General features: G+C 40.2%; 2 protein-coding genes across 2 annotated transcripts in view; both read right to left on the bottom strand.

Annotated features, from left to right (window-relative positions):
• Positions 1–2074: 2074 nt before the first annotated feature.
• umps (uridine monophosphate synthetase) lies at positions 2075–6701 on the bottom strand. The gene is made up of 10 exons (XM_075478811.1): positions 6488–6701; positions 5598–5751; positions 5305–5429; positions 5001–5188; positions 4805–4902; positions 4572–4732; positions 4376–4493; positions 4087–4262; positions 3886–4000; positions 2075–3361 (listed from the first exon to the last, which is right to left on the bottom strand). Exons 1-10 carry the CDS (start codon positions 6635–6637, stop codon positions 3183–3185), a joined length of 1464 nt encoding a protein of 487 aa, XP_075334926.1. The 5' UTR covers positions 6638–6701; the 3' UTR covers positions 2075–3182.
• Positions 6702–8086: 1385 nt separating this feature from the next.
• Positions 8087–14775, bottom strand: part of fn1a (fibronectin 1a) — a 32505-nt gene continuing 25816 nt past the window's right edge. The window contains exons 39-49 of the mRNA XM_075480180.1: positions 14298–14489; positions 14110–14199; positions 12975–13095; positions 12613–12832; positions 12010–12180; positions 11779–11917; positions 11322–11489; positions 10355–10480; positions 10002–10108; positions 9677–9796; positions 8087–9354 (exon numbers count right to left, since the gene is read on the bottom strand). Of these exons, the coding sequence (XP_075336295.1) occupies positions 9286–9354; positions 9677–9796; positions 10002–10108; positions 10355–10480; positions 11322–11489; positions 11779–11917; positions 12010–12180; positions 12613–12832; positions 12975–13095; positions 14110–14199; positions 14298–14489 (1523 nt within the window). The 3' untranslated portion in view covers positions 8087–9285. The remainder of the gene's footprint in view (positions 9355–9676; positions 9797–10001; positions 10109–10354; positions 10481–11321; positions 11490–11778; positions 11918–12009; positions 12181–12612; positions 12833–12974; positions 13096–14109; positions 14200–14297; positions 14490–14775) is intronic.

The raw sequence follows: 14775 nt of genomic DNA, 5'->3' as shown, positions 1-14775 counted from the left end.
TTGCATGGACATATGGATTGATTGGAGGCCAGGGTTTTCAGTTTTGTGTTTGCATTTTCAGTAAAAACTAGAATGCACAGAGCATGTTCGACACAAGCTGCTACTAATTGTGGATCTGGAGTTCTGTTTTCATTCTATTTTCAATTTACTCAGCACAAACATCCTCTGAGCAAAACAGCCATTACCCTTCAAACTTTGTTTAAAGGAGGCAGCAAGTTGCTCTGTCCTCTTTCAGTAGAGCATTGTCTGCAGCCAGCTGTATGCAAATATGAGAATCTACCTATCCAGTGGAGTATAGGCTTCAACACACCTGTTGTCAGTTACTGAATGTGGGTTTATCATTATGCTATCTCAGATGAGGCAATTGTCCTGACTCAAGCGTTGGTGCATTGTCTTAGATATGTCTAATAAACCTTTGTAGGCTTTAGATAACCTTTTGACTTCTCTGTGCTCCTGCACGGTTGTAGCACCTGGTCTTACCTACTCTACACAACCAAATACACTGAACTTTTTATATTATTGGGAGAACACCCCCTCTAGACCAAATCCCATTTGTTTGTAATAAGTCTTGAAAGTGTGGATAACATTCATCTTCTTGCGTGACGGAAAACAAACTTTGCGTCTTTTCCAGCTGCCCACCCGTACCTGCGTAACGCGAGCCGAACGAACAAAACTTCATCTTCAGGTATTGTACGTGAGGCTCAACGTGAAGCAAATACGGACAAAGGGGAAAAGTCACAAAACCCATCAGGGTAATGCTGCTCCACAGATGTGCCGTGCTGCGTTCGTAACAGCTGGTCTCTCATTTGTCAACCTTTGGGAGGAAGATTTTTTTGAGGGGGAGGAGAAAAGAAAAAAGTTAGATCACCGAGCAAAAGTCATGAGGAGGACAGATTCTCAGCATGAAATAATGGCCTACCTTCAGAAGAAACAAAGCAGTAACTTGGTCCTCACCTTTTACACGCGCTGAATGTGTTCTGTGTGTGACAGGTATACACCTTTTATACCTTCATACGCGTGCGCGCGCTCCCTCTCTTCTTTCTCCACCCATTGAAGTGGATCCTCGGGGCGCGCACAGACACCTGTCGCATGATGCGTTGCTCTGATCCAATATTGACATAAAGAGGGAGGGGTGCAAGGGCGGGGGAGGGGGACGGTTTCACAGACAAACACGTGGATATAATCACGCGCGTGCGCGAGAAATGAATTACTTTAAAGTGCCCTCCCTCCCTCCCTCTTCCTCCCCTGTGCCAGGCAACGACGTGTGTGACCTCTGCGTATGCACTGAGCTGTAAAAGCCTCATTGTAACGTAACTACCTGGCGACCTACTCATTTCGTTTGACTCAGCGTAGGATCGAGCATCATTTCCATACAGTTTGCCTTGCAAATGCCTTATCTGGTGCTGGACGGCTTACTTTGCTTCACAACTTTTTTTTGTGGAAGCTTACTCTGGAGTCTTGCTGGTTGTGGAGGAAAGTGTGATCAGTTCAGATGTGTCAGTGACAGAAAAACCCACTCTGAGACAATACACATACAAAGCCTACATATTTCCAAGAGAATATCAGAGGATCAAGACTTTCAATCCACTGAGGGTGGATATACACTACACATACAGTATATTCCAGTTTGATACAGAAATAAAAGATTAAAATATGATTCAAATGTAGGCTATTTGTTACTCGGGAAGATAAATTGTTTCATACAGTCACAATGCCAGCAGGCCAATCAGTGAGATTCATGTCATCTATTTTCAGGCATAATGGTTAGTATTTAATGTACGTGATAAGTTTTTAATGTATATTGTGGCTGATGAACCTGGAGTTTGAATAATCTACAATCTGCTCTTGTCAAAGGGCAAGGGATATTTAAAAAAAAAAAAAAAAGAGGGCCGGGAGAGTGATAACTGATCATTTTGACAATTGTTTTCCTCACATAATGGCTCCAAAATAGAGTATAGAAGATATATTGGGGCCTTGCTGCCTCAATCAGGTGGAGTACACAGATCAACATCTTAGAAAATGCATCCTTAGGAATAACAATAGAATAAATAAACTGTTAAAATGTTGTTCTGTTTTTTATTGTTATGCTTTATTTGTACATTTCCATATCATTTCAAAGTACCTTGTTCACAAGTTTGATGTTCTGCATTAAATTACTCATTGCCTTCCATATAATTTCTGTAGATTTGACAAGTTTGGACAAAATCTGCCATTCAGCTTTATATCAAACAAAGTGATGATGAATATTGTAACATTTCACTGAACTGTATTGCTCAGCTCCATTTGATGTGTTTTCAGAAAAGCTCAAGACAAAACGTTGATCTTAGGATGCCCACTGGTGTTTCACTCAGATCAGCTCATGTGTCTTAGATAAACAAAAAAAAATGGCAGTTTATTCCATGAATTTTTCAGCACTGGTTCATTATTGAAACAGGACTTTATTTCAATCCAATCCAGAAATTACAAAGATCAAACACTGACTTATCAAATTTCTAAATGTACACCAGAGTGTACTTACTCCCAGAGGTAGGAAATATTGACTACTGTCCAGCAAAAATCAATAAAAAATATCATGCTACTATAAATGTACTTATTTTCAATACAGGATGCATTAAGAGTCATTTGAAAAAATAAAAATAAAAATAGGAAGAAGTTCATAGCTGAAAAAGGAAACTTCACATTATGAAGTAAATCCAGGAGAACACCACAGAGTCAAACATAAAACCGCTGCCCTACATCTAGTTCCTGTATCGTGAAGAAATAGTGATACTTTGTAAAGTTGGAGCTCAAAATGTATTGCTCCGACATCAAACACCCGTCATTTGAAGTGTTAAAGAGCAGCGGAGGACAGTGATCCTCTGTGTGCTGGAAAATTTAAAGTATTAGTCCCCCCCCACCCCCAATGAATGATAAGACTTGGTTTCGTGTATTAAGAGTTCTGCAGAAGTGTGAACGGGGACGGACAAATTCTCAGTGGAGTAAGATAGATGGATAAGTAAGCTGAAGGAAAAGGAATGTTGGGAAAAAGTGTAGATTCTGATGTGGTGTACGGATGCACAGTTCTACATCGTTGCCATGTCAACAAACAGCTGCGGGCTGGAGAGCCAACGAAGGCTTGCAGTTCATCTGTAAAAGTCCTCAGAGTTGTAGCTTGAATTTGAAATGATTTCACCCATGAGCTCTCAGTGAACACTCTGGCTCACTCTTTTTGTGTAGGCTTCCCAGCCCGACTTTCTGTAGGACTCAGCGGCTTTCAGCCTATCAGAGGCCTCCAAGACGCCTCGTCCCACAATGATGACGTCCGAGCCTTTGCTGTAGATAACTTCCTCTGGGGTGGTGTACTGTTGGCCCAACGAGTCTCCTGGAGGGTGGAGGGAGACAGAGGGAGACATGGCTGAGGAAGGGAGACTACAAAGAGTGCTGGTACAGTCAGCTATAATACCTAGTACTACAGCACCACCATGTGTCAAATAGGTGTTATTACACACAATGAAGAAGAGCTGTAAGCTATTCAAAAAATATGGGTACATTTCATGAATGCATTGACTCTGTATTAATTTAATTAGCAATGAAGGATTGACTTCCCTCATCAACTTTGTTATGCAATAGTACTTTAAGATTAAAAAAAAGTGCTGCAACTATACAATAATCACTGCATATAGTCTGTAGTGGTGTGATAGGTAGAAAAACACAAAAGAGGATGCCTGTTGAAACGAGTCGGCGTGAAATTTGCTGTTGTGGTGCATTTCTTAATCTGCACGTACAGGATGGTTCCCTTTTGTTAAAACACAATAGGCAACCCATAAAGTACATCATGCCAATCAATGTGTCTTTTGAATATTATCAAAATTACTGTAGAAAATATCAAAATGCAGAAACATTTACCTCCTGCCTGCAACTGCACCCCAGGGGTCATGTGGATGAACTCTGGCCTCTCGGTAATCTTCGAGCTGCAGATGAATCCGATCACAAAGTCCGAGTGCTCTTCTGCCATCTCCAGCTGTTAAGACAGAAAAGACGCAAACAGCTGTGAGCAGACGGGCGTCGACTCAGTGAGCAATGGCAGAACGAGGCCTCAGTGCTCACCGCAGCCTTTGTGTATTCGCCTGTAGCAAGAGATCCCTGGGAGCTCATCTGAGCAATGAGCAAACAGCCTCGACCCAGAGGCTTCCCGACACCTCCCAGGCCCTGCACGACCCCGGGCCCCGGCACGGCGTGAGCATTCACTATGTGGGACCATGAGGAGATCTGGTACACACCACCTGCAGAGCGGATATGAAATCACTATGTTGGGCTACTTTAAACATGAACAAGTGTATGTGTGGTTCACAAATAAGTGAACAACGAATTTAATACAAAAGCAAAATCCTCTCACCCTTGTATTGATGCTTTACTGTGTTCCCAATGTCAGCAAACTTTCGATCTTCAAATACAAGGAAGTCGTGTTTCTTGGCCACAGCCTGGAGCTTCTGAGTGAAAGCCACTGTGAAGTCCTGTCAGCACACACAACAATGACATCAGTTTGTTTGTTCTGACAAAGCTTTCCATGTAACGGACTGCTCCTCTCGCACCTCCAGGATGTCGACGTGAGTCTTCAACATGCAGATCTTTGGACCGAGAGACTCTGCCAGCTGGAGCAGCTCCTCGCTGCTGGTCAAGTCAGCGGACACACAGAGGTTAGACTGCTTCTCCTCCATGATCTTCAGCAGCTTTGAAGCCAGAGGGTGAACACCTGCAGACAAAAATGCAATTTATAGCTTGCTATGCTTTGTAGGGCATTCGATTAAGCAGAAAGACTACATACATGGCAACTCTGCTCTTTCTGCGTAGCTCAGCTCCCGTTTTGGTTCAACACATGGCTTCCTTGTGACTGGAGCATCACTTCCATTCTGCTTCTTGGGGCTGAAAGAGGCAATATAAAAATGTTGCTTTGGGAGATTTTTGGGGTAAAACACTGAAAATCATTCACCATCAAAGGGGAAAATATGGATCAAGTGTACCTGAAAGTGTTATTGTCCAGAATGAACTCGCGGACACTTTCGGCGGTTTGGTCATCGATGCGTTTGGCGGCGAGAAGCACATTGAGCAGCTTGAACAAGGAGATGATGGGAAGGAGCCTGATTCCCCGAGAGGCCAACATCTCCACGCCACCTTGCTGTCTATCCATTAGTACAACGGCATCCGTCACCTTGAGCAAATAAACAAAACATTCTTGAGAACGTCACACCTTGTGGGGCCAACTTTGGTTCTAGTTGAACACTCTCGTATCATTCCAACTATTGAAATCTTCTCATGATTCTCCACCTTCAGGCCTTCTTTGTGGAGCACTTCTGCTGTCTCCATGATGCTGCTGCCACTGGTCACGGTGTCCTCAATGATCAGACACGTGTCCCCTTCTCTAAATGAGCCTTCCACCAGTCGCTTGGTTCCTAGAGGATACATGAGGATTATCAGCCGCAGAAGACAAACTGACCCACAATTATGCTCCATCTATCATCAGCCAATAATACATGCAGAAAAAAGGATAACTCAAGGATTAAAATAAGCTCAAAGGTCACTTTGTATTTTAAGAGCTTGATGAATTCAGCCCGACTCACCGTAGTCCTTGGCTTCCTTTCGCCTGATGAGCATGGGCCTTTCATGTCTGGAGCAGATAATAGTGGCTAAAGGCAGGGCCGTGTAAGGAACGCCACACACCGAGTCAAACTGGAGGCACTCTTCCTGCACGCGCTGGTATATGAGGCTTGACACCTGCAAAGAGAAGAAGAGAGATCTGCTGTTAAAGGTTACGATTAATGCTATAGATGTACAACGTGAATTAAAATGTTCAAAGATCCATTATTGTGAGCAAGGACAAAGACAGCACTTAACTGCCTGCTAACAAAGACTGATCTGGGGCATCAAACTCACACCTAGAAGGACACCATCCTGCTGTAAGAACATTTACACAAGGCGGTGCAGGCCCTCGTGTCTGCTATTTTTCGCAATGCCTACTTTTAGGGTCATGCGACAACAACAAAATAAACAAGAGAACATAAACTGTGCTTCGGTCATGTCCTTTTAATCTGGTCAGTGTCCAGGATACCTCATCATAGGTGACCTCAAGAAGAGCAGCATTATTTCATACATTTGCAAAGATAAAGCTGCCCAGTGCTGTTGACACTGCAGATTTTGACTGCTGACTGGGACAAAGATAAAGAGTTTCAACAACCTTAATCTTAAAGTATCTGGTGGATTCTTAAAGCGTCAATGAATGGAGCGACTTGTTGAGAATTCATTCATTTGACTGTTGGACTTTCAAATAGTGATACGCCCACGTGTGTGTTGATATCACATCCAATAAGGAGGAACAGATCATTTTTAAAGAATATAATGAGCTTTTGCTGCTTGATAGTTACGTTTTGTGATGTTTCCTGGTTGTTTCTACACTTAAAGTTGTTCTCAATTCAGAACACGCAGCGCTGCGTTAAAAACAGCACGTGCTTACCTGATTCATAAGTGTTGGGTGGGACACGAGCACCCTCAGGTCAATATAAATCGGAGTCAGCAAGCCGCTTTTCAGCTTGTATTCTCCAAACTTCACCGCGTTCACGTCGTGGAGCTTCAGGATCAAACTGTCAATGGTAACGTCGTCCATTCTTGAGTATTGTGGAGATTCAGCTTCACCTTTCCTCTGAATTCAATCACCGAGTGGCGCTCGCGTGGTAGGAGGCAGTGACGACACCAAACTTCCGTTCAAGCTTCTTCAGAATAAACGTCTCGAATCTCGGGAGGAAAATTTGAATTGTGTTGAATGCATGGTTTGCACAAATACTGCAACGTTTGTGAATTATCAATGTTTTTTTTTTTGTTGTTGTTACTACCACTAAATTATAAGTGTTTCATTTCCACAAAGGCTGCTGCGTCTTTAACGAAGTAGGCTATATTCTGATTAATCAGAATAACACTGTTTCTAAGACTGAAAGACAGTCAGCAGTTATGCATCTTTGTATGAAGAAACATATCTCCAATGCAATTATCGACTCAAGTTTTGTTGCGTCATAAAGTTCAAACCTTTATTTTAAAAAACGCCTCTACCGGAAGTTCTTCCAACATGGAGCGCTAACAGCTTCTGTTTGAGAACTATTTTACGCGGATTGACTAGATCCGTTTGGGATTATTGTTGTGTTGTATATTTGGATCTGCATCAAACGTCTCTCAAAAATTAAGATAAGATGCCATATCAGACATTAAGATTATGTGCAGGTGTATTTAAAACAACTTTAACATCAGCTTGACAGGGAGAAAGGGGAGAATTGCCAAATGAAACAAGGAGGATTTACATACTGCTTTATCTCTCGATGTTAACAAAAAGGTCTCAAAAGATATTGACAAGATGTTATTAAACTTTATATGGAGGAATTTAAACCACTATATTAAAAAATAATAATTAAAATCAGTATTAATGAACTCATGTGATAATGGTGGCCTTAACTTTTTAGACTTTTACACTTTAAATAATACTTTCAAATTAAATTGGCTTAAACAATTTATCAAGAACTTCACACCAATATTGTTCCATATGTAGTATATATGTGGGGAAAAAATGTTTGTAGATCAATGACCAAGAAAGAAGCATCTGTTTATGAAAGAAGGATAGTTTTGAGGGGATTTTTTTCAAAATTGTAATTACAAAGTAAAAAGAAATTTAGGCCTCCTAATTTAGAGAAAATAAAATTTGGTATGAAGTTCCATAATATCATACCAAATTTTATTTTCTCTAAATTAAACTACAAATATTGGAAAAATGCTACCAATATTTGAATATTAACACTGTAAAGGGCAGCCACCCAACTCGATAGACTTCTTAGTAGCAGTTCCAGAAATGACAATGCACGTGTTCAAACTATATATCCAACATATTAACACCCAACATCTGTACAGAGTGCTGCACTTGACAACCCACACCGGGAATGTCTCATTAACATGCAAAGCCTTGAAGCAGCCAGGGCATTTGTTTACTACTGTACCTCTGAGAAAGGGCCTACAAATCTCCACAAAAAAAATAAACAATATAACACAAAATATGGCAAGTGACACCACCAAATGGCATATTTTTTTCAGTTTATTAAAAAGATTCAGTCCACAGTAGTTCAGAGTCTGGCACCAACAATATAAAAACAAATTAAATCAAAAAATAAAGTGTACACCCCAAATAGCATTGAGCAAAATGCCTGAATAAAAAGGGATAAATAAAAGAAATGACTTTAAAAATACCAACATGTATGTATTTAAAAATGAATATCACTTTAAAACAAGGGCAAATTTCTTAATTCAGCTTTGAAAAAACAGTTTGAACGTTTTGGTCAGTCAGCTGTGGTTTAACAGTCCTACAGGTGCTTTATTTTTTTCATATTTACACCCATATTGCATACAACATGACCAAAAGATGATGAAAGTCTATACAATAACAGCTGGGCAAAATAATATCACTTCAACAGGAACAGTGCTCATATTTTAAAATTTGTTGTGACTTAGAAAGCAGAATAAGTAGAACATTGATAACAAAGACAAAGACAGGACACTTAAGGTGGCCCTTTTTAAAAAAAAAAAAAAAAAAAGAACGCTGACAAGGTAACAAGAAACGTCAAAACAGTTCAAACTTATTTACTGCCGTGTCTATGTGGTTCAGTACAGCTAAAATGAGAGTTGTTAAAGCAGTTTTAGGGACCAATGAAAATACTGCATGGCTGTGAATGTTATTTTCAAATGAGCTCTGTTTTTCTTCCGATTTCTGAAATGTTTCGGCCGAGAATGATGAAACAAATGTGGCCGCACTTATTGTAAGCATTTCTTGGATGCTTTTTGTTTTGGCTAAAGGAGAACAAATGTCGTGGAATATTCTGATATCAACAAAAGCTCCCATGACTCAGTGAAGATACACAACGGTGCTGCATTTGGTGTGCAAATGTGTGTGTGTGTGGACAGAACAGTATGCTTGTCAGGGCATGTTCAAGATCAGGAAGCAGCAGGATTTGGGCTGTAATTTGATGAAGAAATCCTGTTTCTCTTAAAAAGGAGACGATAAACACCCACATGAAAAATCGGACAGCTCTTAGATAAGGCACAGAGTTTGGAGTAGAAAAGTCTTGTTAAGGCACTACACTCTGGTGTGGTGAAAACGTTTTAAGGCACAAATCTATGGAAACGTTTTAATGCAGCACAAGGAGGCTTCCTTCTTGAAGTGACGACATTATAAGGTGTCCCACTTTTGTATCCTCCTATCTTCACACTCCTACTGCTCCTCTACTCTGAGGGGCTTTGAGCATCTGCAAGCAGCTCTGGCCTTAGACATTCAATCGGACAGTGGATGTTCTGGAAGAGAGAGGAGGGCAAGAAAACAGGGAAAGAAAAAAAATGAGGTGTTTGTTTATGTTTTCAGAGGTGCACACCGCCCCAAAGTTATTTCCTCACATAGAAAATACAAGTTCTACATTTTTTAAGCTGTAAACTCAATTAGTATAACAGAAAAATATTTTGTTTGCATAGTGTTTCTAAAGATGCTTTATGTCCCCATGGATAAAAGATCTTTTCCAACAGAAGATTCAAGGTTTGGAGTTTTACACAATGGATCGGTTTGTAAAAAATGAGCATTTAAGCATTTCAATTTAATATCCATTTTGTTTCTGACACTGACCAGTTTACGTAGAGCATTTTCTCTGTAACGGTCGAAGGCATCTGAGGGAACAGGATGCAGGAGGTCGGCTTCCACATTAGTCTGTGTTCCGGGCCTCCTACAGTTTTCACATCGCCAACCCTTTACATCAAGAAGAGGTCAATGAGCATACAATTCACACACAGACAAAAGCAGTCCAACCACAATTCCACAATCATGCAGCTCTGGGACTTTCTGCATACCTGAATATCACAATTAAAAAGAGATCATTCACATTTTACCATCTTATTATTGTTTTGGAACATTCCCAAACCAGCAGGGCACAGGAAACGGAGTATTGTCTTACCTGCTGTCCTCCATAGCAGGTACATGTACAGATGGCACCCAAGTATTCCTTCTGCCACTGATTTCCAACCCGGTACATTTTCCCATCGTCATAGCATGTCGACTCATCTGGACAATGACATTGATTTATTAGAGATCAGCAGTGCTGAAGTATTCTAATCCAGTTCATATACTGTAGGTTGGTATCTACGCCAAAGATTAGACTTAGTTCACCGGAGTGTGTGTAAACCAAGTATTCCATGCAAAACAAACATGAAATGAATTTCATAAAAGATAAGACACAGGGAATCTAGTAGCCTGATATTCACTAAAAGCACTGCTTGATGACAACTGTGTAAACCAGCGAGTACTTACGAGGTTCACATTTGAATTCTCCCTTTCCGTTGCCGAGGCAGGTGCAGCTCATCATATGACCGTTCTCGGTGCGGCGGTCCCACTTTTCTCCAACGCGGTAGTTATTACCGTTGTCGTGGCACCACTCTGCAGAAGGGAGTGGTGGGAAACAAGAAGGACAGAAACGGAGGATAACGAGAGAGGAAGACACACGGAACAGAGATAAAAGAAGAGGAAGGGTGGAAGGTAGCGGATTAAAGTGGATATATAAGAGGAAAGATGTTCATCAGTTTGTTTGAAGAGCAGTCAAACATAATTCAATCAGAAGGGAAAAAAAAACATTCACATTCCATTTCAAAAACACAAAACCTTGTTTGAATATTCCTGACTCCCAGTGTAACGAACAACACGTCATCCCAGTAATACTGCACTGATACTGAACGTGAACCTGCCATGTGGTCTGGGTTCCTGGTTTTCTAATGTTAGTTATGCACAGTTAATGACAACGCGTGTTACTCAGAGTGAGCGTGAGCTGAGCTTGCTTCCTCAGGAAGACAGTGCTGAGAGATCAGCATGGGCAGACTCGCAACAGTGGAAAAAATCTCATCTTTATAATCAAGTTTTATACAAACTGCATCCAAACATCTATGATATAACATACAATAATAACTATACAGAAGACAAAAAAAATAGCTGTAAATGATTCCATTGTCACTGACAAGGCTGCCCATGCTGTTTTTTTATTATTCAATGCTGCAGCACATAGAGCACAAGCTATTTGAGTCTATGGCTTGTGAACTGTTGCTAAGGAATTTACAATGCATATGATAGGGAAAAAAAAGCTTGTGTTTTTATTTATTGAGTATTACTCCTTTAACTGCCTCTTATAAATTCCCCTCGAGTTAATCACATAGAATTATTGGATTTGATTTGTTTAATTCCATGGTGTTTGCAAAGCAGGATGGGATGGGGTTAATAAGCCACTCACTGGATGAATCACATCTAAAATGACCACTGCCCAGACCCAGGCAGTGGCACCACAGCTTGAAGCCCGTCTCAGACATGCGCTCCCACTCTGAGCCCACCTCATGGTAGGCGTGTGTGAAAGTGTCATAACACACATCCCGGTTGGTGGTAACAGGGATGTCATCTGGAACTAAGGGGAAGGAAAAATAAAGTTTAAAACAAAACCAACAGATTTAGTTTGCAGAGACATGTAGGTGGTATATGCAATAAACTGATTTTCGTTTTTCTTTGAAGACTCACCATTTTATCTTATTTATGTGTCTTAGTAGGATCTATATTTTGAAAAACTAAGTTTACCTCCGTGTAGTTCATGTAATGGGTGCTACTTGTGTATTCTTTACATATTAAGCAATTTTCTGTGCATGTGCGCACTTTTTATATAAACAAACTTGAGTCTCTATCAATGAGCACTACTGTACCAGCATTGCCAACTGTTACGACTTCCTCCAGGACCCTCTCTTTAGCCCCATCTTTCATGGCCTCTACAAGAACATTATAGGATGATCCGGATGTCAGTCCAATCAGCGTGGCGCTGTTGGAGGTGCCAGGGAGGCGCATCTGTATGCAGAAAGCGAAAAAAGCGATGTTGGCATCCTTCATCAGTGTTTGGCATCCATGCAGGTTGGGAGTGTGTGTGAGTGTGTGCATACCTGAAAGCCTCTTTCCTCCACATGTGTAATGGGGGTACAGGAAACCTCATACTCTGAAGTTTCTGGGACGGGTTGCCAGGAGATGGCTGTGATTGTTTTTGCTTCCTGGGGCAACTCTGTTTCGTTGTCAGGGAAACCAAAAGCAAGACCTGGGAGAGGGTTGTCGCTCACCTGCAGGGTCAGACGTAAAATCCAACAATGTGATGTCACTCCAAAAATGTTGCATCTATACTTAAAGAACAACAGCTTATATCCTGGTATATTTGCAGTTCAGACTTTTGAAATTCTAAAATGTCTAAATAATAATGAAAAATTTAAACAAAGACATTTGTACTTGTACATAACAGAAATAAAGAATAGTTGGTTATATCAGCACAGGGGTTTCGATTTAAAACACGTCATTCAGGTGGGTTTGCTGTCACTCATCAATCCCGAACTTAAGAAAAATACTCTATCACCCACTGATATTTACATGTTTTTTTATCCTAACATTCTAATTTATTATTTATTGCAATATAAAGAAAATATATCTTTACAAGCTTAGGAAAAAAAGAAGCATTGTGATATAACAAGTTTATAGAAGTTAATTAAAGCCTCACACACCTTAACCAGGGGTACTCTGTTTCCATCAGGGCCTGCTACAGGAATGTAAACCAGGGGCTCTCTAAGAATAGGTCTCTGGCCTTCACTGGGTCCGTTAAAGGGTCCATGAAATCCAGTATGGGGGCCAAGGTTCTGATACTCTGTGTAGATATGCTGACCTTGCTGGCCTGGTAGGTTCTGTCCACTTGTACCACCCAAGTGAACATGGTTAGAGTCAAAACTAGACGAAAAAAAGATGCAAATGGTGAAAAGAAGTGAACAATAAAAAAAAAAAAAAAAAAAGATGAAAAAGCCCTGCTTTTCAACAAAGAAATTGTATAGCTTTGATGTAATAATTTTAGTTTGATCATCCAGATGCTTACATCTTGTCATTAGTGGACTCTGGAACATCCAAGATGTCAATGCTGGGTCGATGGGAAACAGGAAGCTGTGGCAGCTCAGGCACCAGTAGTTCAGGAACAATTGAATAGTCTGTAGCTGGTTCTAAATACAAGAGAAACATGTGTATGCTGGCTGTTAGAAGCAAGCATGGTAACACACACTTTAAGTAGCCGACTTAGAGGCAGGCAAAAACCACAAGATGGTTTCAACTGTGTTCCAGTTCAGATGGCAGGAAACTGTTAGACCAGTTCCTCTCAAAGAATGCATACAGTTCATTAAGACAAATGCTTAAGAAGCAGTTACAGATTAAAACCAGAAGAGTAATGACTTTAAAGGGTAAACATGCATCTGATGAATCCAAACAAGCGAGAAAGCTTGTTTCCAGTTCTGGCATTGGTTATAGATGTGGTGCATTCGGTTAAAAGTAGAAGTACTGTATATAAAGACACTGTTTAAATAAAGCTTAATTTATATATAAGAAAAAACAAATCATAACAACTGCCTGCCTTCCTCTTAGCATCAGTTTAAATATGTAATTAAACTGCATAAATGTTACAGTCAACGCAAGAGCAACATGCTGTCGGTGCATTTTTGGAGCAGTTAGAAAAAAAGGCCAGTAGAGGGAAGCAGACAATAGATCTAAAAAACAGATGAACTAAAGGCAAACATGTAGCAGTTAAGAGTTAAGACATGCAGTTCTGTTCATCCATAAGAAAAGTTCCCCTTTATAAACAAAAAGCACGACAGTGACACACAACAAATTTCAATTTGTGTTCTTAAGTTTAAATAGAAAATTACTTCACCTATTCATTGAAAGCCTTGGCATAAATTGTGCAATTGGATATCATATAAACTGTCTTTATTACTTTATTTATTGGCCTGCTCATCATGAATTTTGAGGAAAGTCTTAACATCATCTCAGTTTATCATTCGATAGCACTAGTAATTTGTCATATTTTTACCATATCGTGATTTAAGATGAAAGGATGATACGCTTACTGTTTGTGGGGAAAAAAAAGACAGAAGGCAAGTAACACTTAGATAAAATCTTTAACTAGCATCTAATAAAAGAAAAAAAAAAAAAAAAAAAAAAAAAATCAATCTTTTTGCACTTACGGGTTCTGGCTTTGCCAACAAGCGGTGTGCTTCTCAAAGCATTCTGCAGTGCTACAATCTTGATGACGTACTCTGTGCCTGGTTTTAGACCTAAGATAAAAAAAAAAACACATTTGTCAAAAATATTAAAAAAAAGAATAAATAGTGTGCATTTACCATTTGTATGCTTAAATCTCATACACACTCACCATCGATAGTGGCGTAACTCTGGCCTGCGTGGGGCCTAGGAGTGACTTCTCGAGGCAAACCTCCAGCCTCCTCATAAGTGACGTAATAGCCAGTGACCTTTGGACTGCGTGATGGCTCCCACATGAAAGAAATGCTGTTAGGATTCAGGGAGGTAAAGCGGATATTGGTGGGCGGGATGACCAGTGGTTGAGCTAAAAGACAGATATGTCAATCATTAGTCAGGAAAACAAATTAAATTCATGTTGCATTGAGCAACGCGTTTGGCACAAACAGCAAATACAGCACTTTCTTCCACTGTAACGACATAATACGGAAAGAACTATCAACAATACTGAAGCATAACATCTGACAGCTACTAAACACTCGTTGGAAGCATCCAAACATGGCTTACTGGATTTTTGGATTTTCAGATTTGAAGCAGATCTTAACACAATGTGGTCAGTGAAAGTAATTTAGCTAAATGAATATTAGAACGTA

The sequence above is a fragment of the Odontesthes bonariensis genome, chromosome 12 (genome assembly GCF_027942865.1).
Source record: "Odontesthes bonariensis isolate fOdoBon6 chromosome 12, fOdoBon6.hap1, whole genome shotgun sequence".
Taxonomy (NCBI): domain Eukaryota; kingdom Metazoa; phylum Chordata; class Actinopteri; order Atheriniformes; family Atherinopsidae; genus Odontesthes; species Odontesthes bonariensis.
The sequence above is the reverse complement of the archived record's forward strand: the minus strand, read 5'-3'. Positions and strand labels throughout refer to the sequence as shown.